Genomic DNA, 26,988 nt, shown 5'->3' on the forward strand with positions numbered 1-26,988 from the left:
CTTCAAATATTATAAAGTACTAGGCAGAGTATCTCATCTATGCACTTTATGCATTTTGTCAAATTGGCATTTGTTTTTTCTTTCTTATTTAGATAATGCACTTCAGAGATTTGTTGTGAAAGCAGATTTAACTTGACCCGAACTCTGATTATGCTTTACTGTATGTTAGCATGAGGAGAAATGGCTTTTGCTTTGCATAGTAAATCAATAATGGAGAAGAGCAGATTCTTAACTGTAACTGATGGTAAACATGTGCATGTAGTCGAGCACTGAATTTTCTGGTTTCCAGAGAATTTAAATTTAAAAGTCAAATGTATCGTAGTATTGTTGGAATCCTTGACTTGATTCTCAGTGCCATAGGCCATGAGCATGAAGTGCTGCTCCGGGAAAAACTGAAGGAGAAGAACCTTTCCTTTCTGGGTAAGCCATCCTTTGACCTTCTCATTACATTTTAACATGAAAATGAAAACAACTCATAAGTCATATTGGAACCATATGGACATTCTTGACTGCAAATATTTTTTATTTATTTATATTTCTCTCTGCGTAAAGCTGTTTTGGGGGATTTGATGTTTACAGAAAATCAAACAGATTGTTCTCTGAATATCATCTATTTTTCTGATGCTATTGCCATATTCAGATCAAATTAAATGAAGATGGAATGTTCAGGTATGGAACTATAGAATCCCCCCATCCTCATATCACCCCATCCCATCATCATTTACTAGGTCAGATGAGTGATGAAGAATAAGAATCATTCCCACTGTCATTACGGCCGTATCATTTATTTGGACATGGAGTGCTGACCTTTCTTCAGGGCTGTACAGAAGACTGTTCTAAAGCTGTCAGAGTTCGAGGGGCACGAGGGCCACTGAAGCAGCCTCACCCCATCTGATAAATGGATTGGAAATAAGCTACCCAACAGCAGGAATGGACCATTAATTTTAATCAAAGCTGATCTAAAAAAGGCGATCAGAGCCACATGAGAATGTCAACAGCCCAGTGGGTGTGTACAGAGGTTCCCATCCTTATACACACAAACACATTTCTACACCGACATTACAACATCTTGGATGCCTGGATATCTACCACAGTCCTCTGGTAGCCTCGGTGACCTCTCTCTGCTCTCTTTCTTCATCCGTGGCTGATGCTACCTCCTCACCAGCACTAACCGCCACCCTCCATCTAGCCACAATTCTCTTCCATGCCCCATTAGTTGAGCTTGGCTGAAGACAAAGAGGCAGGCCTTCGGAACTGAATGACCTGGTCAGTGAGATTTAATGGAGAAATCAGGTGTTGGAGGGATAATGGCTAGAGCACGCCAGAAGTCAAGGACAATGGCTACAGCTTGTGCAGGCAAGGGTCAGGCTTGCAGAGACTATAATGCCAGCCTTGTCTCCTTTCTGTATATTTTATAAAGCACTGCCAAAGAGAGCAATACTGTAACTGGAGTTTAGAGTATTTTGTGCAGTGACAGCAAATACGTGGCAGATGTAGATAATGGTTTAACTACACTGGCTGTGCTCTACTGCTGTTTTTCTGCTTTGCTCACGCTGAGCGGTTTGTTACCAGCATCTTTGTGAAAGCAGTTAGATCAGCAGCCTGTGACTGATTGTTCATATCGAAGGTTACTGCAAAACAGCAAGCATAACATTTCTAAACTTTTATTTTCAATAGATGAAAACCACCTGAGAACTATGGGCTACGACAAAACACCTGATATCATCCTGGAGGTTCCAGTTGGTTAGTATTTACATTATGAATGTAACCTCACTTCAACCTTAGGCATCTCTATTGTCAAAAAGTTTTGGGATTTTTTGTATATGACTGAAGAAACAAACAAAACAAATGACCTCGTCTAACTAGTTTTCTTAGATTTGCTGTGTTTTGTTATTTATGAAAAGCTGTGGAAGGACACATTGTACACTGGATTGAGAGCAAAGCCTCTTTTGGAGATGATCAAAGCCATCAAACCTATCTCAATGAACAATTCTGGAGCTATTGGAACAGGTGAGCCCTCTCTTTTTTTTATCTGTTTTGTTTACTTTATTGGCCATCAAAAATTTGCCAATGTTATTTTATCAGTTTTCATATTCTTTATAACTTCTCCTTTTTCACTAGAAACTATGATCAGGTATTCTCAGTTGTATAAAGAACTCCTATCTCTGTCCGCCAATGCTTACCACTTCCTCTCTGGCAAAGGCCACTTTAACCACAGGATTCCACATGCTACAGCTGCACATTACACTACTTCCACATTCACTCATGTTCTCTGAGACCTTTAGAGCCTGAATGGTCTGCCTGTGAGCTTGATTGTTTTGTTGAATAAACACATTGTGTTGGAAGGGAAGCAAGGAAATGGGTGACTAATGCCTGGCCTCTGTAGCATGAGAACTTTTGGACAGGAGCAGGTCCTGACGGTGGCGGGACAGAGGTATATGTGCGCAAATACATTTTTCAATGAATCTTAGAAGTGATAACCTGTAGAACATACTGACCTATTTAATATTTAATTTGAAACCTGAATAGAGTGGACACAAACAAGTGGAGTCCACATCTTAGCCTTGGCTGACACCAGGTTCCCATATCACACTATAGCCCTGATCCTCCACTAATGGTTAGCTGACATGGTGGTGCAGGTTCTCGTCATTGATGCTGTGTTCAGTGAATTATGATAACTTTATTTGTATGGCACTTTTCAAAACACAGAGTAACAAAGTACTCAACAACGGTCACCTTAAGGTGCTTTATATTGTAAGGTAAAGACTCTACAATAATAGAGAGAAACCCCAACAAGTAAACTGCCCCCTTTGAGCAAGCACTTGGTGACAGTGAGAAGGAAAAACTCCCTTTTAATACAAACAAACTTAAACCAGGCTTGGGAGGGGCAACCATCTGCCATGACCAGTTGGAGGTTTCTCTCATGTCTGTATGTTTTATTAGAATGTGTGCAGTACGTGATATAATGAGATTAGTTTGAGATTTGATGTATTCATAGAATTAGGTCTAAAAGTATTTGGACAAGGACACAGTTTTTGTAATCTTACCTGTGAACACCACCACACTGGATTTTAAATCAAACAGTCAAGATGTGACTAAAGTCCAGGCTTTCAGCTTTGATTCAAGAGGTTTTTAAAGTGTTGCATTGGACTGGACTGGTTCTTATATAGGGATATTATATAAGGATATTTGGCATGCAGACTGGAGAAGCCTGGGATTGAACCACCAAACTTCCGGTTAGTAGCTGATCTGCTCTACCACCTGAGCTCATCGACACTGTGAAATGCTATCTGATCAGTGTTGCAGCCAAATGCTGATCTTTCTGGAATACTTGCAGCTTGGTTGGATAGTTTGTGTTAGTCTGAGCCTTATATATTTGCTCATATGTGTCTTTCATTTATATTCACAAGGCTAGCCTTGTCCAAGTATATTAAGGTACTGACAAAGTAGATCCTATCACGTCAACCAGCAGCCAGTCAGACAAACATTCTGTGTCAAAAAAAAGAGAAAGGAAAAAATGTCAGACCCCACCTTTTTCAGCACCCCTGTAAATTTTATTTGACATTTACAACTGACATTTCAAAATGTGCCCTAATCTTTCTGTTAGACCATACGCATGATCATTTGAAGTACAAGTGTAGTCCCTGATGTTCATGTTTGTGTTTGGAAACGCAATGACACAAAACTATAACCTGTTAAGAGCAGCAGGTGAAAAGAGAACGGTATCATTACCAGCTGAAGGCAAGGCTGTTTTTTTTTTCTTCCTCTGATTCTGTTAACATGTCAAATGCGGTCTTGGAGACTTTTGTTTAAGCAGTGGCAACAACAAAGACAATGTTATAACAGTCCTCTGTTAGTCGGTCTGGATGTGTGATGTTGACCGTGTGTTAGTACTGCAGCATGTACAGAATTAGGTGTTTTGTTGAGATCCAAAAGAAGGTTGAATTTAGCCATAGGTGTGGGCTGTTTAAATCTTTATCTGTAAGTCCCTACTCCATATACATGATATAATGTCTCGTGTTTTTGGTTTAAGAACTCATTCGCTTTGGGCTAGATAGTGTCTACTTCACTTTTCACTTCATCTCTCGTTAGTTGGTCTCAGTTTCAAACATCAACCAACAGGTTGATGTTTGAAATATTTGTCCATTCCTTCATTGCTCAGTCCGATTTCAAAGTCTAAACTGTTCAGTTTCCTTTTTGACCACCCTAAGAAGGGCACACCAGTGTTTGTAATTACTTCATTGCCTCTGATTGACATTTCCAGTGATTTGCTTATTTTTCATGAATTCCTTCTTTGCTTTAACTGAGCTGGGTTACCCAGAACTGTGTTAATTGTTCTTCACTTGCCCTCAAGCATTACAGAGTAAGGATGTGTTTTTGTAGACGGATAGAAAAAACATAACTAATTTTCCCTCCAAAGCCCTCACCAACTGCATTTATCATCCAAACAATAGTCTTGCCAACACAGTAACCCCATAATGAACCCCTCTTCAGTGGAGTGAGGGGTAATGACGCTTCACCTACAATGCTCCCAAGAAAAAAAGGGAGAGGACAGAAAAAAATGGAGAGAAAAAGACAGTCTTCTGCAGAATCAGACAGCGTGTTCAGGCCCAGTGCCTGGATGAGATCGTGAAACAGCAGCTATTGGTGTCTTCCAGCCATCAATCTTAGCTGGTGGCGTTCCAGAGCCAGTGAGCCCTCTGCTCTGACGGATGTTCAGATAATTGAGTGATCCATCTCGCGCAACTATCAGAGTTGCATAAAAATTATTCACCTGCTGGTGAATATTAAACACATAATGAGCCTCTTGTGTGTTTTAGGAGAAGTGGATAAGGTTAAACACAGCATGTAATGAAATATGGACTCTTATGTGGTAGCACCTTAACTGCCCCTAGTTGATTATGGTGTACTTATATCAATTACGCTTGGCAAAGTTCCTTCCATAACTCTGCAAGCAGCAATTCAAATTCTGCTCATGCATTTGTCTGTCTAGGTGATCTCATACTTTAATCCAGAGACCATGGAGATAATTATTATTTGCTGACTTCTTGATTATTTTTGCACTCAAATATTGTTGAAACATTTGCCTAAGTTATGTAGCAATAGAGATTTGGGTTTTTACCATTTGACTGAATAATAGTTGACATAATTGGATAATTAAAAAAAAAAAAGATTATAGTTGCTTATTAAACCACTTGTAAAGGCTACTTTTTTAGAATGAAGGACAAAAAAAACTAAATAAGTTTTTATACTTGATGGAGCTAAAGTTTAATGACTGGTCCTTATTATCAGGAGAGCAGAAAACTGTCAAAACTACAATATATCCAGGCTCAGAAACCTTATTGCATGCTTATTGTTAACCCGCCAGACTTTTTAGGTTCATTGAGGTAGCTAATTGCCTTTATTGCAGCATTTGTGTACCAAAAATAATCAATCAGGTAAATCAGAAAATGCAGCAACCAAGAAAATAACTTTTTTATTGTGTTTTAGTAGATTAAACATGTAAATGTGGGTATAAACGAGTGTAATTCAGAGCTCATTCATCACTTTTCAGCTCTTTCCCTTCGTTCCCTTTCCCTATTCCACCCAGCCGAACACAATGAAAAGCCTGTGTGACAATGAGCGTGGACGCCAGCTCCCCTCCTCCCAAAGTAAATCAGCTGTGCGATTCGTAAACTGCAAATGTGTCAGACTTGAAAATGTTAGCACTCTTAATGGAGGCTTGAAAAGGTTAGATCTGATAAAAAGCTGTCAGACGTCCACAAAAAATGATTTATAGCAAAATAATGGGACAGTATGCCTCATTTCTCCCTCATATGAAATGGGGGTTAAGACTTTTGGGTTTGCTATTATACATCATCTGGCTTGACCACTTGCAAATTTAGTGAGACTTGAATGCACACACACGCATTATGTTTCATCTGGCTCCTTTGTTTCAGTAATTTTGAAGGCCTTGTTGTAATGCTGATAATTTATGTCCCCACATAATTAGTAGCATAAAATTCTCATGCACCAAAAGCACTCATTGATCTCCATTCTTATCTGCTTATGTGCGTCCTTTGTTACACTTTTGTGATGGAGGAAATGGTAAAACTAATGAGAAAGTCATAATTCCAAAGTCTCACCAGACCGTTCCTATAACATCAATAATCTGCTTGCTGACACATTATCTCATAAATAGACATACCTAAGATTTTTGTGATGTTTTATATTAGTTGACACGACCACAATTAGAAATCTCCAGTTCTTTGTGAACTTTTTCTAGTTATATCAAGGGCTGCATGCTGTAGGTTTTACAGATGAAATTGCGCATTAAGCCTGTTAGTCTCAGAATGTCAATCCATTTGCGACATCAAATTAATTTCTCGATTCATGATATTGAACATTGCCATCCATTTTTAATGGACATGTCCATCATTTTTGTTGAACTTTCTAAAGCCTTGATAACAGGAATGCCTAATTAGTGGAGTGGAGTGTAAGGTTACAGTGGGTGTTTGATATGCCCTATTGAATTCATCAGCTGGTACTTTTAGCTTTAAAATATGTAAGGCCTTCTTCTAGATATTTGGATCCATAAATGTAGTTTGTGTTCACTTAAATAACTGTTTATATATGACTGAAGCTGCTCATATTTAGAAATAATGTTTTGACCTTGTGTGCTTCTGCACATGTTTTCTCGTATAGTCCCAGTTAATGCAGTGGCATAAGAGTATTAAAGGCCTCAGCATCTAGGACATCACAAAGGAAGAGCAGATAGGGGATGTCACCTGAGCGAGGGAGCCCAAAGGCCGTGGCTGCCACTGATTCAATGAGGCTGGACATTACAAGGCCATCCCTGAGGACAGGTACTGGCGCTTCTGGGGTGACAGTGTGACACCTCCAAGACCTGTGCCCTGCCATACCTTACCTCAGGTTCTTGTCATAAATGTGCAAGACAAAGAAAGGGGGTGAAAAATAAATAAATAAAAAAGTATCCATGGCAATATTAGCCTTTAATGAATAGCTGATAGTCACTAAAGTGACAGAAACAATATTTGAATAGATTCATTATAGCACCAGCCAGCAGTCTTTTAGTTTCTCAATTAATCTATTCTCTTGTGATGTTTAAGAAAGAGCTTTTTTTTTCTGGCTTACAGTTTTTCTTCTGTTGTGTAGTTTTGGGCACTTAATATCAATAGAAAATTCTAGTTGTTTTGTGGGGGGAGGGTTTTCTGATAAAGCATAACTGTCTCCGCATAGCCTTCCTGCTATTTATAGTTATGGATGCCCCATGCAGTGCAGGAACGTGGCCTCTTTTATTGTTTCCTTTGTTATGACATCCTCACGTAGAATATTCCACAGCAAGAAAAATAGCCATCCACAGTGGTGGTTCCTTTAGGGCTTCGCAAGTGTTTGTTTTGGGGAACGTCAGCCCACAGAAGTGCAATGCTATAGCCCTCACAGAGCAAGCTACTTGGAATATTAATGGTAAATGACAAGTCGGCCGTGATGCTTCAAGGATTTCATACTTTTAAGGATGCACATTTGGGTGCATTGTTTAAGACGTCTGGGGTGTAATCCGCACTCTCAGGTCTCTGGCAGCCTCAGGATTTAGCTCTGGTTAAGCCCCATGTCTCCTATTTATGTTGGTAGGGTTGTATGTGTGCATTATCCAAATTTGTCATTTACCATTGAATGTGAGAGCAGCTTTGACATCGCGCTGTGTGTATAAACGAAGAGCAGGACAGAAAGCGGCACCCCAGCGATATATACCCCTCCTCCTGTCTTGCCGCTTGCCTGTGACACTGTGAGATGGAGAGGAAAGCCTGAAGTAAAATGAGGTGCAAGCATGTCTGCTCCATGAATTCCTGTTTTGGTATGGAACTTTTTGAAGATGAACGTACATTTTTTTTGTCAGCTTTCACGATGTATGTCATCACACTTAAAAAGACTCACTCCTCCCCCCCTCATTTTCTCAGTCTCGCCGCCTTCTTCTCCTTCTTTTTTCCTCTACATTGACCTTCTGGGTTTCAATCCAGGAAGAAGCCAGCAGCATTTGTCAAAAGCACAGAGAGACTAGTGGGCAAGGAATCGAAAGGCTTTTTGTAAAAGTCAGTCTAACAGGAGAATTTTAATGGCTGTCTGACCTCTAAAGGACATTCAAATCTACATTACCCTCGATGTGATGTTAAACCTGCAGTAATATTTTCTTGACAGCGGGACAAATAGATTTGTCACACACTACATGATGCTTTATATGCATCACACAAAGGCCTGCACACTCACAGGTGCTAAATAGCTTCACTTCTATCTAGATAAGTTCTAGAGATAATGCGAGTACGTGTGAGTAGTATCTGTTATATTGATCTAGTTTTTTCATTTAAAGACCTGCGAGTTCTGCTATAAATCGGTCATGGCGAGAAATTAATGGTTCAATTAGGCTAATTTAGCATTAATTTATGTTGGTCAGCATTGTCTTTGTGTATTTGCTGGCACGGAAACGGTAAACACTTTTTTTTTATTCCAGTCCAAAAATAAAAGAATTATTTTTTAACAAATGACAACCAAGGAAACAATGCTTCATATTTCTGCCTTTTGTGTTTAAAGAGCAGCACTGTGTGTACCAGATAATGTGCTGGTACTCGTGGTCTGTAGAGGCCCATCAGTCACTGTGTGAAGCTGGTCGCTTGTGATAAGTGGTTCCTTATAGATAACCTAGACAGTAGGCTTCTTTTTATAGACACACTGTCCCTCACATAACCTTGTTTTTTATTGTTGTTGTTTTTTCCCCGCTCATTCTTGTTTCCTTTTCCCCTCCACACTGACTTCAGCCTCTTATTTAGCTTCCACGCTTTTAGCTTTGTATCTTTTTTTCTCGCTTAATCAAACAAGTAATGATTGGATTTCTGTAACTAATATTACCAGCAGAATTCTGATCATATACAGTGAAGAAACACACACACACACACACACACACACACACACACACACACACACACACACACACACACACAAAACCGTACACTTGCAATACATGTGCATGTGTGTACTGCAGTTTTAAGTGCTTTCCTGGCTCACATTCATCTGTGTGTGTATGAAAGTTAAAAAGATCCTGACAAAAGGCTCTTGGTGATTTATACCTATAAAAAGCTTTTGATATTCTAAACCAGGAGGCAAAGTTCTTCCTGTTTTCGTTATATCTCACAAACTCTTCTCTGATAATGCAGCAAGTAACAGAAAGGATTTTAAAGAATAAAATAAATTATATTTAAAAAAAAAAAACACCAGTTGGCCTCCAAATGACTTCAAAAGCAGCCATGCTATTTTAAATGTACTCTAAGCATTCTCAACTGCAGTTAAGAAGAGATTTCTATTTTTTATCATTTGTCATATGACCTAATTTCTATTCAAAAGTACATTTGAATTGCTTGTTCTCATATTTAAATCCTATATCCGATTGTATCCAGTAGCAGTCATTGTGACTGATGTACCAAAAGTAATTTAGTTTAAATACCATATGAAGAGATATTTATTTTTGAGAACAATGTTTTATATTTCAGTATTAATTCACTTCTTTGCATTGTTGCCAGAAACACTGAAAGAGATATAAGCACATTTGAGTTTTTCCCCTCACTGGCCTGGCATTTGTTAAAGAGCTTCGTCAGAACCCTCTTCCCCCATCTTTGTTCCCAGGCAGCCCTTTCCTTCTCCTGTCTCTGGTTTGAGTTTCACGTCTCTCGGCGGTCTGATTGCCTGATAGCTTAAACATCTCTGCCTGCCTATCCTTTAGTGGGAGTGTGTAATCAAAGACACATGAGGAGCCTGTGTCCAAGTGCTGACCTTCTGCTTTCGCTCATCAATTCTTGGGGTTAATGTACAGGATCTATCAGGTCAGCAGATTTGTCTGCACAAACTCTGTCAGGTCTATAAACGATTGGAAGAAAAAAATGCGTCTGGCTGCTGGCTCTTATGAAAACTGTGTAGAATAAAATGAACACAAGAAAATTTCTGCTTATATATTTTTCACCACATCTTTGATGGTATCAGTATTTCTGTTCGGTGTTTGTTTTTTTATGACTGTTTTGAAATAAACTTCGTTGAGGAGGTCTATATGTGATTTTGGAACAAAAATTCCTGTAACATTTGTTGATGTGATTTTTCACCATAAGCCGAAACAGATGGCACGCAATCCTTTTCCTCTAGACTGATGCAAGTTAACAGGGGCATATATTTCTGAACAAGTGAAATCTAAACTCTTAACAGAGTTTGAGGCTTTGACCCCACCCCCTTTGAATGGCCGCCATAGAGATGTCAAAGAAATCTATTTCTCATTTTGAGTGATATCTCTATCAGTTGGCACATTCGCACCATGAGTCTATCCCAATGTTAAACCCCGAATCTGTCTCTTCAATGACGAGTGCGCACGTCTTAAATGACCACTCGTATCTTTTTGTTATGTGTCTGTGAGGTTAAAAGTGAACGGGCAGAATAGAGCTGTCTGGTGAAAGGCCTCTGATAGAAAGTGCCACTTCCATTTGAGCGCAGCTGCAGCAAAGCCTCTGCTGGCTCACTGTCCAGCCCGACACTTCACATTCTCTTCTCCTGCGATTGGAATGGATTTGAAAACTGTTAACTTCAGACAGAGTTTTGGCTTGACCATTTCTGATCTCTTCCCATTTTTTTCATTGCTTATCTCCCACTTGTTTTGTCAGAACCAATGACTGTCTCAGACGCTGTTTTCTTTTTGTTTACTTAAGTTTTCTGACTGCGTTCCTTTTTTTAAAACTTGGACTCAAAGTTGATTCCAAACCAAAGTTGGTACTCCTAAACCCATGTAATAAATATTTCATATACAGTTTATATTTAAATATATACTGTCATGCACTGTTAAATTACATCTTGCATAACTTTTTATTCAACTTTCCATTGGACATACCATTAAGCTCCAGAATACACCTCCTAATTTGGTGATGAGGGGGTTTAACGGTTTGAGGAACTCTATTCTCAGACATGCTGACAGTCTTCACCCCCTTGGGTCCCTGCTAAGGATGGAGTTCGTGGTCGGAGGGAATAAAGTGAAAAAACCCTGGCTGCGTTTTAAATTCTCATTGTGGTTTGAATTAGAAAGGGGATAAATGCTCTGAATAATGATCAGAAAACATTTAGCTTCAGCTGCCCGGGTGAAACAAAACGCACTCGAGTGAAACTTTTGAACTTTTTTTTTCCTTCCCCCAGCCGTTTTGTTTTCAAATTTTAGCACTGAGTTCATGGGAAACTCACTCGGAGGTTACCTGCGCCTCTGCAAAGTGATGGAAAAAAGGATTACGTCTGCAAGAATGTTTTTACAGTTAGTTGAAATATTACTAACCTTGTCAAATGTCATTTTGAATGAGAGCGCAAACATATTTTAATCAGGGTTTTAAAGGCACGGCTTTTCAAACTGTGACTCTAAGAGAAAGGGGTCAGTTAATTGCAATGTTTGATGTCATATTTGGTCTCTGGCTCCATTTTGATGCAACTGCCTGGAAGCATGCTCGCTCTCCTGCCTGGCTCTGTGTCTTTCTCTGTCTCACACACATACTTCATCAGACACAGTCAAATGGAAAACTATTGAAAGGTCTCAGAGTTTGTAGTGCTATAATCTTCATAAAGTCGACTTCTTGTCAGCCTTTCTTTCAACTTTAACCTTTAGCCTCTCACTGTGTACATCACCAGAGTTTGGCCACTTTCCATGGATCTGGCACTGCTGACATATAAGAGTGTTATTCATATTTTTGTGAATGAAACCATGAGTGTACAACAGAACAGCAAAAGTTACAGCAGCCTGACTTTTTCACTTTTCTTGTGAAAATATGAGCCCTGCTCTGACTTGTACTCAAACCTCTCCCAGCATACTATAATGGGCTAATCATCCAAACTCAGTCCCAAATCTCTTTGGTTCCCATAATTACTCTTTAACAGCAGTGGGAGGTAGGGGGTGGGGGGTGAGGAGGTAAAGGGATATACATTGTAAATTATGTTTGACAAGGTGGGGTTAGTGGTTTTGTCGTAGCTTGTCTTTAGTTATTACTCATACTTCCTCCTGCCATAGATAAGGCCTGCTGCTGAACATACCAAGGTGAGCACTGGCGCAGGGCTCTTATCGCCAGCATTGATTTAGGGCAAGAACTTAGTGACAGAGGTCATTGTGTAGTAAAGCTATCCGTCATTCAGGTTTGATTTCTGTTCAAACTTGTCTCCAAGTTGTCTACGCATAGGTTTGTAGCTCACAAGAGGTAGAGGCCACAGGAGGGTTGGACTTGGGTGGCTAAAGCTAAGTGCGTGTTAAGAGATCACAAAAATGTAGCATTTTGCAACAGTGACTACTGGTTCAAACTGCTATTTAAAACATAGCTAATATTGTAAATCTAATTCAAACCTCTTATTATCGTATGAAATCTGAATCCACAATCATTCGTCTTATGTTTAAAGCAGACATTACAAAAAAAAAGTAGACACATTTTTTTCTCCAGCAGCAATCTGATAGCCTTACTTATAGAGACATACTTACAGAAATTCCCCTTGTATTCTGTTTTCTTAGTATGTGTGTAAAACTATTAAATTTTCCCTCATTTAAAATTCAAGGTAGTTCTCAGCCTGTGGTATATACATTTGCAATCATAAACAGAGGAGATGAGTGTTTTCCCCTGTGCAGGGGTGTTTTTTTAGATGTCTGGTGATGGGTATTTAGTACCGTTAATGTTGTTCATGGCCTTCATTTCTAGACTTGTAACTTTTGGCTTAAATGTTCTGTTTATTCTGGCAACCAAGTGAGGAACTCATACTTTCAAATATGCTCTGAGTCATATTATTGATTGGTCACGAAGATTATTTATTGCACTTTCTCTCTAACTTTTGCAAAAGTTGGAAGGCGACTGAGATTCTCCTGGAGTGCTTGCGTGTAAATGGCTATAAACTGGCTGTGCTGAATCCTGAGAGGAAAGGTACTCCCGTAGAATGTAAAGGTCTCTTTAGTTATGCTAAAATATCTAGCAAGGATGGTGGTGCTGCTCACTCCAACCTTCTACGGGATAACTGAAGTGGCTAATTACACTTCAGTCTGTAATCAAACCCATGTCAGGTTGTCTGAGAACCTGGATTTATATGGTGGATTTCGGTTAAATACAGGAGCAGCTTAAACATTTTATGGTTCTCTCCTCAAATTAAAGTTTTTTTTTTCCCCGCAATCCCCTCTAAAATATGTCATATCCCATTACGCAAATTTGGATATGGTAAATTAGTGAGGAGTGTGCTTACACTATGAATATGTTGACTTTTTTTGTGCCGTATGCAGAGGGTTAGCTTGCTGGGGGTTGGGGGTGTCTTTAACTCTAAAAAGTTGTCTTGAATTTTCTCCCCTTGGAATATGATGTGTTTTTGCAATTCAAATATTTGCTCATTCTCTTCTCCATTGCAAAGCTCCCTTTGAAGCAAGGAGTTCTATCAGGACCAATGACAGTGTGAGTGTGCAGCGTGACAGCGCAAGAGGCAGTGCTGGACTATTTCTAACTGCATATTTAAATAGCACGGAAATCCAAAATCCAAAATGTATGCAAATGACGGCATGTTTTGCATGCTGATATTTTCATGATTTGGGGCTTGCATATTCAGGTGGTGCTCAGTACGTGCCTAGCTTTAGCAACATTAATCAGAATTACTTCGTGTCTTCCCCATATCCTTGATCTCTTTTTAACCAACATTTCTGTGGGTGGAAGGCCTGCAATTTGGTAGATTTACTTGATTTATTTTTCATGAAAGCTCTGCTGAAGGTTTTAAGACTGTTTTTAAGTGAAAGGACATACTAAAAGTCTTATATTTCATAGGAAAGTGTGTAACCCAGAAATGCTTAATATTTACTTCTTAAGAGTTTTTTTATTTTTTCCCCCATTTACATCCTGACTGCTATGTTTACTCCCCCTTTGTGTTATGTGCACATGGTTGAATGAAATTTTTAGATAATGTTCATTAAATCGAGAGCATATGGAATCTGAAGCTGCCTTTTAGGTTTTTTTTATGTAGCTCTTTATGCAATAAGCACCATATCAAGACAAAACCCTTGAAATGGGCCTGAGGCCTGTCTGCACTTCTTAAGGTATAGAAAATACAATATAAAATAATTAATTGAATTGTCATCTGTATGAACGGTTCTTGCTCTTTGCACCCTATAATTCCCAACCTCTTTCTCCCCATTCCCCTCACCACATTCCCCCCCCCCCCTTTTTTTTCCTTCTAAACAGCAATTAATCTCATTTTTAGTCCAATTTCCAGCCCTCTGCTAGTGTCAGAGCGAGTCCCCTGTTTTGTTCCTATTTGGCTTGGTTCCTCTGCATAGTCATTAAGGGCCCAATTAATGTCACCCTTTAGCTGAAGAGTGCTCATTTTTATTGGGGAGCTGACAGTCACCGCCATGAGTGCCGCAGTGTAATATGCATTAATTGCCCCGTAACACTGGTAATTACCAGTTCTTCAAGCCTCTCAGTAAACTGTCATGCCCAGACACGACTGCTTTGAAATAGATTACTCATTAGGGGGACCTGCCCTGTTTTCCAATGGGGGCTCACTGGGTTGGCATAAAGACGAAAAAAATCTGGTGCTTGAACAAATAGTTGCCAAGAGCAATTTCCTATTACAACTTCCCGGTGAAGGCTTTTCTCTCTTTCTCTCTTTCTTTCTGCCTTTTTTTTTTTTCCTTGGATGGTTTTCCAGCCGTCACTTGAGTTAAGGATCAGAAGTAGAGTTAAAGGTCCATCACAGATCTTGCTGATAGCAGTTGGTTTGTCTTCATGTCCCAGTTTGACTCCTTGAATGAAAATGTGCCTTGGGATTTCACCATTCAGATCACTGCGTTGTTTTAACTTTGTTACATTTGTATTTTGTTCATTTCTTTTCTTGCCTTAAATTTAAAGAAAAAAATGCCCCGAGACCAGTGCTGCATTGAAAATGTCAGAGTTTTGCTTGACGGGGGGCATTTCAAGGCCTCTGCACATAAGATCAAGGCAGTGTTGATGTGAAGTTCTTGTTCAAATATTGATGCTAACTTTGCACAACGCTCGTGTTTGCAAACTGTGGAATCTCCGTTTTAAACATAAGCTTGTGCTTCACAGCCCCTTCAACATGTTCCACGTCCCTGCAGAAACTTGTATTGATAGAGAATGCAAATAGATAAAGAAACGTATAGAGGACAAAAGGCGAGGATGCAGTGTGGGTGCCACCTTTGCTCGGCGATAAGATATTATAAAGGAAAGACCAAATCAAACAGCATTAGCTAGCACACATCCTCTGCACAGAAAGGTGTTGGCCTGTTTAGTCACGCTTCAAATAATATTTAGATTTCACCACGGCCTTGTAAATGCTCCGAGTGTGCTGGGCCGATTCCTCTCTGGTACCTTTCCTTTTTTGTCAAAAGCACTTTTGTGTCATTACCCATTTACCGCAGCAAGGAAAAGAACAGAATTTGAAGACCAGGGAAAATTCTCTCACATACACACACAGATGGAAAACACACGCAGCCATGTGCACACCGAGCCTCACAAAGGTGCTGCTTTTGTTTTATCTCCCTTATAGCACCTGCTTCAGGCAATCTGCTCCCACTCGTCTCAAATGAATTTTGTCACGGCCTTTCAGATTCTCAGTCGGCGATGTGCTAATGAAAGGAGATGGTACAATTTGAACTGACCAGGTAGCAGCCAGCAGTGCACAGCTGAGAGCAAAGGATGGGGACACACCCCTCTTTGAAACAAAAGACAAGTCAACCGTCCACTGATATACCCATTACCCTTCTCATTAATACCCTGCAGACCTTGGTGTGTGAGCGTGTGTACTTTGGTGCGCTTGTGCGTGCGTTTATCTGTTTGCGTTGGTTGAACACTTATCGAATTGTTTATGACAGGCCTAATTGGGCTAATTGAAGACATTAAGATTACCTGTCAGCTGTGTGTATCCAGTCTCCCTATCTGTCTGACAACTTCTGACAAGTGAGGGACCCCGTAGCATCCGTGATGATGGAGCATTGCCGGGCCGTAATAGGGACAATAGGGGCCTCTCTAATTTGATGTGGGCAGCATTAGTTGTGACTATCCTTTGTGTGTGTGTGTGTGTGTGTGTGTGTGTGTGTGTGTGTGTTAAGTATAAGTGAGAGTTAGCTAGGGTAATGGAGTCCCCTTTGGCAATGTGACAAAACGATGAGGTAGTCTGAGGGAAAGAGTGGAAGGGTCTTCGAGTGTTTAAGGACATGAGAAGGAAGGTGCTTGAGGGTGATGGCCTTCACAGACTGACAAGAGACGAGCACTGACATCTGAGTGTCTGTGTGATTGTGGACCATTACCAGTACTGCTATATCAGGGATACCCATACTTTTTGACATGGAAAATGATCAAAATAGGTCCTGAAGTTCCACTTTGGTCTGATCTAATGTCTGCCATCATAACATAAACAGGTTTATAAGAAAAACCATACACAGAAGTATTTAGTTGATAAGTTACTGTATTTATTTTTGATTTTCATAACATTAAATTAAACCCAGACTAAAGACTCAGTTGAATGGTCCTTTTTTTGTCCTCCTGAATTTTTATTTTAAGGTGAGCGGAGCATAGTCCTATCTTCTGAGTCTTAAGGAATGTGCCTGTGCATATCTGTATCAGCTCACCCTCCCTCCTTTTTTCCTCCTCACTCGCCTCTCCTGTGTGGCCATTCTGTGGGGCTTTGCAGTGTCATCGCTATGACAGATCAACACTGTCAGCCCAAGAGATCCCTCTGTTTGTTTGTTCTTCTCCAAAAGGGGTTAAACTGTCAAGTTGACAACTCACGAGACCCTTAGACTGCCCTACTGCCTCTCCTCGTCTCCCTCCCTCCCGTCCACATTCATCCCCAAACGAGTGAAAATCAATACCAGATTGCCTGAGGACCACTGTTTGGTGTGGGCTTGACCCCTAGATGTCCCCCACTCTGCTTCTTTCATTACATGTAGCCCAGTATTTAACTTCCATCCTGATCCCTTGCCTAATTAGTTTCGATAAGCTCAGAGTCTCTCTTTCCCTCCCTCCTTCTCTGTATCTCCCTGTCCTACTCTTACAATTGCATTCACACACAAACACAGCAAACACATGGACTTTTTGCTTTCTTTCACTTTGAAGGGACACTGTGGGCTGGGAGTAATAAAAAGACAAATCCCGACAGGCACACAGAAGCCCTAAGCTATTCTTGAGCTAGGATTATTGTTTTGTTTGCTTAGCAAATTTTTTAAAACTACAGTGAAATTAGATTTGCACCCCAGATTGTCAGTACAAACACTGGGGATATCCTGTGTTGTCCAAAACTAATGGCACTCTGCTGTGTTGGGCCTGTTGGCTAGTCCTGTGGTTTTCAGAAGGCCTCGTTGATATCGCGTAGCTCTGTTTAATCATTTTACAAAGCAGCTATTGATATTGTGTGGAAAATGCAACTTCACCTTTAGAATTCCCTAATAATAACCTTAACCTTGATAAGTGATGCAAGCAGGTATCCAGTGGTTTTTCTGCAGGAGGTATATCTGTGTGTATATGTATATTTACCACCCAGATGTCCAGGTGCCGCCACTGTGCCGGCTGGCCCGTGGAACACTGACAAGCCCCAACAACATGTCGGCCCCCCCTGCTTTACTCCCCCCAGGGGCTAAAATTACCCTCAGGAATGTAAACAGACTGCCGAGTAAGCACACAGATTTCTGTGGCCCTTCGCCTGCATCCCTCTCCACACTTGCCCCCCCTAAAGTGGGACAGTTCCATTTTGGACACAGAAGCCAAGGTTGATGCGGAGGCTACGGTAACCCGGCGCTGGCTGGTTTGCTACAGTAGTTTTCTGATTGAGTAACAGGACAGTGATAATCATTTTTCCTAACTGCAAATATTTTTTGTAACACCTGAAAGACAAATCTACTTTTTTCCCACCCTTGTACTCCTCATATCTCCTTTCCCCCATTTCATTTTAGCAGACAGATAGGCATTCACACCAATTCATTAGTGTGTGGGGTCGCTGTAAGCAGTGGAGTTTGGGTGAAGAAGTTCACTGGGCTGGGCGCTGACATGTTGATTTAGTGGTGGTAACACGACTGCACTTCCAAAGGTGCTGACTTGGACGAAAGCCAGGCCTCTTTCTCTCACAGGGAGACAATAGAGACCACACTCTAATTTTGGGGCAGGGTTGTACTCATGGACGCAGAGGCCAAGAGGCCTACACAACAAACATTCGCACCTGCCTTTCCATGACTTTTGATTCACTGAACTGGTAACAGAACTTACAATGAAGTACTTATTCTTGAACCTGATGGAGACCTTGGGCCAATGGATAGCATGGCTTTTTCAGAATGGAAGAACAATGAGGAGCAGCCATACGAATTTACAAAGTCTCATTTAAAAAATATACTTGTGGCTTACATATTATATATTTCATGCAACTTGTTTGTGTTTCTGTGGTTTTAAGTACAGTTGCATGTGGATATTAAATGTTTTATTTCAACAGCTTATGTCGATTAAAAAACAGCTGAGTGCATGGCACACATCCCATGACCTCATATGCAAACATGATATCCATAAGTACACACGCATGACATTGTTCCTCCGCTGGATGCATTAGATGTGCTGGCGCTCGTTCAGACTGATGTTGCCCTAGCAAGGGTGGATAGGGTTACAGTACAAAATGTTGTTGATTAGGGGCTGTGCCTGTAGTGGGGGATCATCCTAAATTGAAGACACATTAGCTACAGGGGTTAAAGGCAGGATTAGGTCCAGATCTGTGTGGCATAAGGAGCAATGGTCAAAGAAAAATGCCTGTCCCAATGCTTGTCTTTGACTGTTTCCCCAGGGACAGGTGGCAATTATCGGCCAGGGCTGCTGGGAGTTCACAATAACAGGTTAAAGGAGCATGTATCCCCTTGACAATGTGGTTTTCTCTGTCTGCACAGCCTCCCAGCCCCCAGCCTTCTTGCCCACTACCATGGGGAGCTTCTTGTCTCTAGGCAGAACTCATAGACACGAGGACTCATCAAAGGCCCGAGGGGCTTTCAACTGATCTCCAAATTAGCACTATGGTCAATGTTTAGTTTTTAGAACTTGGAGCATTATCTAAAAAAAGGGAAAACCTCAGATGTTTATTTTTTTAAATCATATTTTTACTTAGATTATCTTAAACATGTATAGGAACTCGATTAAAACCGATAACAAACAAAATACTGGCACTCACTGATAAGTATACCCTTTGTTAAAAGGTAAAACAAACTTATTCTAGCTATAAGCCGGCATCAGCTTCACTGGCATTCCAGATGACAGCTTGTACCTGAAACTATATATACTCAATGTTTGCTAAAACATTAAGTATATTCATCCCCGAGCGCCGCTATTTTGTTTGTTCTTATAACTACATTTAAAATGTATTTACATAAATCAAGATTCCCAGACAAAATTACTACCCGCTCAAGATTTCAGTTCAATATGGTAGAGACACTATGTGCTGTCATCACCATGAAAGAATTCATTAATATCAGCATTAACTGTTAATGAATATCCACTCAGTGTGTCATAACTGAAGAGATCAAGCCATTTTCATGATGTACAGTGTCATTAAGGAGTGTGAGGAGTCGATATCTGCGAACAAAAAAAAAAGATCAGGTGTGCTCTTAGTTCCTGGACGTTAACCCTTTAAAAGCCGGAGAGACCGAGACGGACATTTATTTTTCTTGCATTTATGTTAACAAGCCTGTTCAAAACAATCCTTTTTGCAAAACACTAACACACAGGACACTTTTGTCTGAAGGACAAGTTTTGGGGGTTTTTTTTATGATTATGGTGCCACCACAGAGCTGTCGTCATTAGGCCGCTTTGTTGTATGTAGTGTACTCTGCGCTGCTTGGGCCAAATTCTGAACACTGGAAAGACAAATCTAGAGCCAGACCACACCTTGTTTAGTTTTGCTTCACATCCAATACAGACCAGAGTGTGTCAAAGCGTGTTGGACCGTGACACCGTAGATCTGAGAGGGAACCCGCACACATTACACACACAGTGCACACTTGTTTCTCAGATATGTGTTGCTAATGTGGTAGGCGACATGCTCAGTTAAGGGACTTAACGAGTTCAAAACACTGATTAAGTCTCCTCCCTTCAGCTGGAGGATGTTTTGGAAGCATGATATTGAGCGAATGGTTTCTAACTGGGACCAAATGTAATTAAGTTGGATATCTGTAAGTTACTATTGAGCCAGCAAATAAATATAAGGTTAATGCTTATTTGCTCATTCACATAATCATGTGTTAGTCAAGGTATCAGTCGGATGTCAGATTGTGTATCTGTACGGTGATAAGGTTTTGGTTATTGTGAGAAAGTAGCTGAAGTGATAGGAGCTTGTGGGAAATTTGAAGCCAGAAAGTGATAACTGATCAAATAATTAACGGGAGAAAAAAAAACATTTTACAATTATGGATGCATATGTTTAAAAATAAGCAGTTTTCTCTATTTATCATATAGAAAAAGCTCTAACCTTAGTTTTTTGTGTGCACAAATCTCTCCAGAATCTTTAAATTCCCAAATTCTTTGCAGTATTACACTTTGTTCTCAAATTGCTGAACCATTTGTCCATATAATCTTTTAGTAGCATTATTGGTGAATTGAAAATATAAAATATTAGTATATTATTTTCCCTATTTTACATTTATAGTTAATGAGCACAAAGTTCACCTTTTGCATTTGTAGGACGGGACTGAAATGTTGCTAAAGCTGAATCGGGTTGACCATCAACTAATTTTGTGATCCCTTAAAGGGCACAGGCTACATCCTGCTCCAGAAGTGGTTGCTGTGTTTACCAAGTAAAGCTCTGGAATCCTCTTGTCTCTGTTTTGGTATTGTTATCTTGCATTAGTGAGCATAAATTATCTCCTACTACAACATAAAACTGACAACAAACTACATATGCATATGAATATGACATGCTCTTCACTGGTGACAAAGATTAACCGCATTCTTCTCTGTTCCTCCTTAATTACGACGCTTGCGTAGGTTTTGGTGATAATAATGTACAATCGTGTGCTGCGGTTGCTTTATAATTGTGTTTTAAGTACCTAAGTTGAATTAAGTTTTTTTTCACCGCTCAATGAGACAAAGTAGGGGGTGGAGAAAGTAAAAAAAACCAAAACAATGTTTTCTATTCTTAGCTATGGTCATGTTAATAACTTGTCTGTGGGAGGTTAACTCTTCCATTCAGTTCCTGTTATTTATGGACAGTCGGATGTATAGTTTGTAGCAAGGGATTATTTACCTCCCTGTTCGAGGACGCCCCTCTGGGTAGAACCAGCCTTAAAATATCCTACTTGTGCACAGCAGTTTTACTTGTCAGGGGTGTCTTCATCATCAGTCTGGCTGAATTGCAGCAAAATGCACTACAAAGTCATTAAAATACACAAGCTGGGTACAGTATTCATGCAAAACTGTATCACCTGCTGACATGCAGGCTCTGGGTCACTGCCGTCCCTGTAAATTTTCGCAAATAATAACACATCACAACACCAGTATCTAACCTTTTTTTGTTTTTGTTTTTATAAAGAAAACTCTTATAACTCTTTGATAGGTGAACATCTATCAAAGGGATCTCAAAAGAATAGTCTTACTTTTACACATTTATTCTCTGTCTTTTACTACATACGCAGTTCGTCAGACTTCAACACAGACATTTTTATGCCTCTGTACTTCTCTCACAATCAGTCTGAATGCTTTTTGTCTTAAAAGAAGTTGAGCGGGTTCCATTACGACATTTGGGAAAACTGAGAAAAGACTGACTAACACTAATGTTTGGCAGTGCTTTAGCTGCCTACCTTGTGACCTGATGTATGGATGCTGAAAACAAAGAGGTCTTTGTGGAGAGACCTCAGAGACATAGACTTCACCCTCAGGTGAAGGCTTGCACTGTCTAAATCATTGCTGGGGTGTTTGTTTAAAGTGGACCTGTGCGGTGTGTAAAATGAAGTGAGGGCATTTTAAAGTCGAGCATAAATTCATCTCAATTTTATTGATAATTCGTCATGTCATGTAATGTACTTTGGAAAAAGTGATTGAACCCGAGTTGTGCTTGAAGCTTCTTCTTTTTTTTTCCACCAAATGTAGCAAAGGAAGTTAACCTTGATCTGCGTGTTGAGCAGAAATGTTCAACTCAGAGATTTTTGAAAAGATTACACTACCTGACCTCCCATGCATGGATTACGGGCTTTCAGCCATGCTTTCATTTCCCCCCCAAAATGAGAAAAGCAAGAACTAAAATCAAGAAATAAGTCTGCAAATTATTTGAAGGGTAGAGTTGGTATATTTTTACGCATGTGTTTATTATATTCCGTATTGCTGGCTTCATGGCATGTTGTGTGTGCACAGGCAGATACTAATAACACTCCCTCTTCTCCATTCATGTTTTTTTTTCTATTTCTTACTGCCTCGCTCTCATTAAGCTGTTGTAGTAAGCTGCTTGGCACCTGCTTTAAAATGCGACCACCAGCAGCTCATTAACACTAACGAAAGCACGGCTGGCAGCCCGCAATCCACGCCCAGGCTCGTCAAGTGGCCCTCTTGCTGAAATTAGCTACATTTCACAAACAATTTCACCAACTCGTTACATAGCGAGGTGTTTATTGGAAGTTGGTTGACTCTGACTTCGAGGTGGTGTGCGTAATAAGCACATGCCAGCTTAAAATGAGCCAGCCCACATAATAAACCATAATTTTACCTACAAATTTAAACTGAACTTCCACTCACTTCCTCCGGCGTTCCAACACACAAACTTCAGAGGAAGTATATATATATATATATATATATATATATATATATATATATATATATATATATATATATATATATATATATATATATATATATATGCAGTAGTAGTGCCTAAAGCACCCTGCTGTGTATTTTTACTTGCTTTCTACTTAGTTTTAGACTTTTTCACAAGAAAATCATGCTGGAACCATCAGACTTAGTCTTGACCCCCTGACCGTTCCCTTCCCCCTTCAGTGTTATTGTTACTATTCCCAGTCCAAGATTTTTACCTCAAGGTCCCAGTAGTATTGACTTGTATTAATCCTGAGAAGGATTCAAACTCCATTTATTTTCTTTACGGTATGGAAAGGCCTTGGTGACATGGCTCCCCAGTGTTTATAATTTTGCTTGTTTCAATTTGTACTCAGCCTCCCTTGACAGACCTGGGACATGATGAATCGTGCACGGCTGCCTTATCTGTTGATGTGCAGTTTTAACCTTTTCAGAAGGTTGCCTCTTTCCAGTGTGTGCCGACCAGTCTGCCCGTTCTACGCTTCTCACCCTCCCCAAACACACGCATACATCCAGAACACAGGAAATACAAAGAGAACGGCGGCAGAATAAAAAGAAGCACATAAGCCCTTTTCTGAAGCCACCTAATGTAAATGTTTAGGTTTTGTTTCCAAAACATTTCCATATTAAGAGTTGACGGCCATGTGCAGCAGTGGAGCGTGGAAATGGCGAGAATTTGAGGGTTTGAGTTTTGTGCAGTGTTGAGAGGGTGAGCTACGTGTGTGACACTGTGGTGAACTTAGAGCGTGCATCTGCAGGCTTTCTTCGGGGCTGTTGGCTTTGGCCTGTTTGCTCACAGATACAGCACCATAAATCACGCGCTGTAAAACGCAGAATGCAGGGATGGGGTGTAGGAGCATGTACACTACTGCGAGGGCTGCTTAGAAGGAGGTGCACATATCTTCATGTACATGCGTCTGTCTGCACACGGGAACTGTATGTAGCATGCGCACTGCCTCGAGACCAGTCATTATAACAAGACATATGTAACAGCTGGAAAAAGAACAAAGGCTGAGAATTTATTGTTTCTGTGGTCACAATGCAATCTGTGTGTTTACAGTAAATTCTTAAATTGCAAACTAAAGATTTCTGTAAATACAGCATCTATAATAGTTCTTATAGTCTAACCAAAATGTCAAAAGATTTTATGAACTTTACCTTGAAGCTGAACTTGTACTGCTCTCTGTGGCCCTTTAGCTAGCTTCCTGTCTTGGCCTCCAGAGGCCCCACAACAGCGTTAACTGTCCAAGGATGAAGAGCAGTACTGTCAGCCCCCTGAATCTGCTCTAGCATCTAGCAGCTACAGTGCTCTCCACTCAAGAGTTCAACTGTGACACGTCTTTATGCGTGGCAGCTAAGGTTCAAAGAAGAGAGGGGCCACTGGTGGCTCTTTGGGGGTTAATAAATATCTTGAAAGCTGCTTTATTTCCTTTTTGAAAAGAAATAATAAAATGTAGTTGCACATTCCAAGTGACGAGTTCCTCTGTTTAAAGCGTTACTGCATCTTTCACATCTTTAGGGATACAGTTGCTACAGGTTCTACAAGGAAATAAACAAAAACATCCTATATCTAAACACTCCTAATTTGAGCTCACATTTGCTTGGAAAGTCAATCTTTATTGCCGCAGTGCAGATTGCTTTCCCCCTCAAAATGAAGGTAAATGAAACAGCTGGACACTGTTTGACTAGCTAACCTTAACCACCATATGCAGTGTGTTGAACTCTGCATGCTCTCTTATGCACCAAAGGCTTCTGATGTCAGGATCCGGAGGCCTTGGTGTAGTGCTTTGTTATAGATAGATTATTGTTATTTCACTGCCATTGTAATGTGATTGAGTGTGTATCACCCTGTCAGAAAGATCTTTATCTTCCTGGCGGTGTTTTTGTTTGATTCAGCACAAGTTTCCTGGATGTGATCAAAGGAAAAATACCTAAGCCATCTTATCGCTCATAGATCCATCTCACTAGTGTCCCATCTTTCTATCTCTTTACTAACCTATTCCTGATGCTTTCTGTATTTCCTATCCAAAGTCAATAGCATTTTCAGATATGAATTTGAAAGTCTATCTCAGTATTTGCACACTGAGAACTCTTGAAAACAGCAGCGGTAATGTACTAACAGTCTGTTTTGTTTTTGTGCACTGCAGGTTTGGTCCAGGCCTTGTGATCTACTGGTATGGCTTTATTGGAGAGCTGGATTGCCAGAGAGACAGAGGTATCCTACTCAAAGACTGCTTCCCTACAGACATTGTCACCCTGTGCCATGCCACGCAACAAGACCGATCACCTGAGAGCCAGAATAAAGACAAAGAATGAGAAAAGATCAGAAGCAAGAATAAAACCAAAGTACAGATGAAAGAATGAATGGGAGGAAAGAGGGATGACAACAAGGAGGTGGGAAGGGTACGAACACTGAATTTTGCAGGGGTGGATACCTAGATCCGGAAGCAATTTGGCTTTCCTGCAGTGTGAGACTACTGGCAAAAAATCTGCCCTGAACTTCACCTGACCCTCATTCTCTCTCTCTGTCGCTCTCTCTCTCCCTTTCTTCCTCTCATTCACTGCTCCAAAGCGGCCGCATGTAAATGCACACCAGCATTCTCTATATATCTGACGTCACTCATAGTCATACCTGTAAATGAAAAACATGATCTGGGAGGCTGCTCTGGTCGTGGTCAACACCTGGCCCTTGGATGGCCTCTTGCACTGGAGGCTACGGTGCAAGCCAGGGCCGAAGCAGGACATAAGGGCCTTCCTTATCATGCTCAGGCCCTGGCCTTTGTCACTCCTTCCTCCTCCGTTCCATAGGCAGATAAGAGAGGTGCGGTCTAGGGGCTGGGTGACGCCTGTCTCTCACCTGCGTCACTCAGTGCCCTCTCAGTCACTCTCCAGCGGGATAAACAGGATAGTTTCTGATTAAGGTTGGCCCCTCAGTGACCCTTTTCACATTATAAAATCTTTTTTTTTTTTGTTAGCACATATGCTTGACAGAACTGTTCATGCTGCTGTCAGTGTTTATTTCTTAACTGCGCAACTAATATTCAAATTCAAAGTTCCACTAACCTAATTAAGCGCAAATTTTGATACATTTACAAAAAAGGAATTTTTTTTTTTTACATTTGTTGGCTTCATGTTTACTGTAGAGTTAAAGTTATTGATAGAATTTCCAATAGGTGTGAACAAAATTGAATAATTTTCTATTTTTTTACGTTGAATATATTAATAATTTTTCACTGCATAATGTCATAAAATAATGAGCATAGCCGTGACAGTTTGCCTAAAGCAAAGCCATATTGAAATTGGGAGTAATGTGGTAGCCTAACAGTATTCACTTTAAAAGGATATAAAATAAGTGAAGAGCTTATCCTCGCATTTGTGAACCTACGTTTGCTTGACCAGTGTGTTTACTTAGTAAAATATCAAAACCAGGAGCTTTTTTACTTGTTTCACAGTAATAAAAAATAAATAAAAAGTCTATTAGAATCAGCATTTGTTGCATTCTGTCCCACATTTAACCTGTAACAATTTAAAGTAAAACTACTGTACTTCCATGTGTTATTTTGTACATGTAAATATTAATAAATGTGTTGTGTAAACTATTTTTAATATGTTCCCACGTTACTGTCAAAATCATAAACTTTATATATCAGGCACGTTTAGGCAAGTGAGGTAAAAGACAGGTACGTAGAAACACCTGATTACCATGTAAAGGTAAGTGACTGTCTAGTAGTCGTCTATTGCACATCTTTATAACCGTGGTACATTTTATGAGTGGATACTAATGGAAGAAACACAGCCGGGCTAGGAGAACCAGAAGTGAACATAAAGTTGAGTGATGGCTTTAGAGGCAGATACAGTGGGGCAAAAAAGTATTTAGTCAGCCACCGATTGTGCAAGTTCCCCCACCTAAAATGATGACAGAGGTCAGTAATTTGCACCAGAGGTACACTTCAACTGTGAGAGACAGAATGTGAAAAAAAAATCCATGAATCCACATGGTAGGATTTGTAAAGAATTTATTCGTAAATTAGGGTGGAAAATAAGTATTTGGTCACCTCAAACAAGGAAAATCTCTGGCTCTCACAGACCTGTAACGTCTTCTGTAAGAAGCTTTTCTGTCCCCCACTCGTTA

At 40.2% G+C, this 26,988-nt stretch overlaps 1 protein-coding gene across 3 annotated transcripts in view; it reads left to right on the forward strand.

The window, feature by feature from the left end:
* cdin1 (CDAN1 interacting nuclease 1) overlaps positions 1-26,449 on the forward strand; it is a 50,631-nt gene extending 24,182 nt beyond the window's left edge. For all 3 annotated transcript variants that reach the window (XM_085257633.1, XM_085257635.1, XM_085257634.1), the window contains 4 exons: positions 353-420; positions 1,678-1,743; positions 1,905-2,010; positions 25,004-26,449. In XM_085257633.1, the coding sequence (XP_085113759.1) occupies positions 353-420; positions 1,678-1,743; positions 1,905-2,010; positions 25,004-25,172 (409 nt within the window). In that variant the 3' untranslated portion in view covers positions 25,173-26,449. The remainder of the gene's footprint in view (positions 1-352; positions 421-1,677; positions 1,744-1,904; positions 2,011-25,003) is intronic.
* The last annotated feature ends 539 nt before the right edge of the window (positions 26,450-26,988 follow it).

This window comes from Mchenga conophoros, linkage group LG19 (assembly GCF_057382185.1).
Source record: "Mchenga conophoros isolate Kocher_MC1m ecotype Shallow Benthic linkage group LG19, M_conophoros_male_GT1.1, whole genome shotgun sequence".
Classification (NCBI taxonomy): Eukaryota; Metazoa; Chordata; class Actinopteri; order Cichliformes; family Cichlidae; genus Mchenga; species Mchenga conophoros.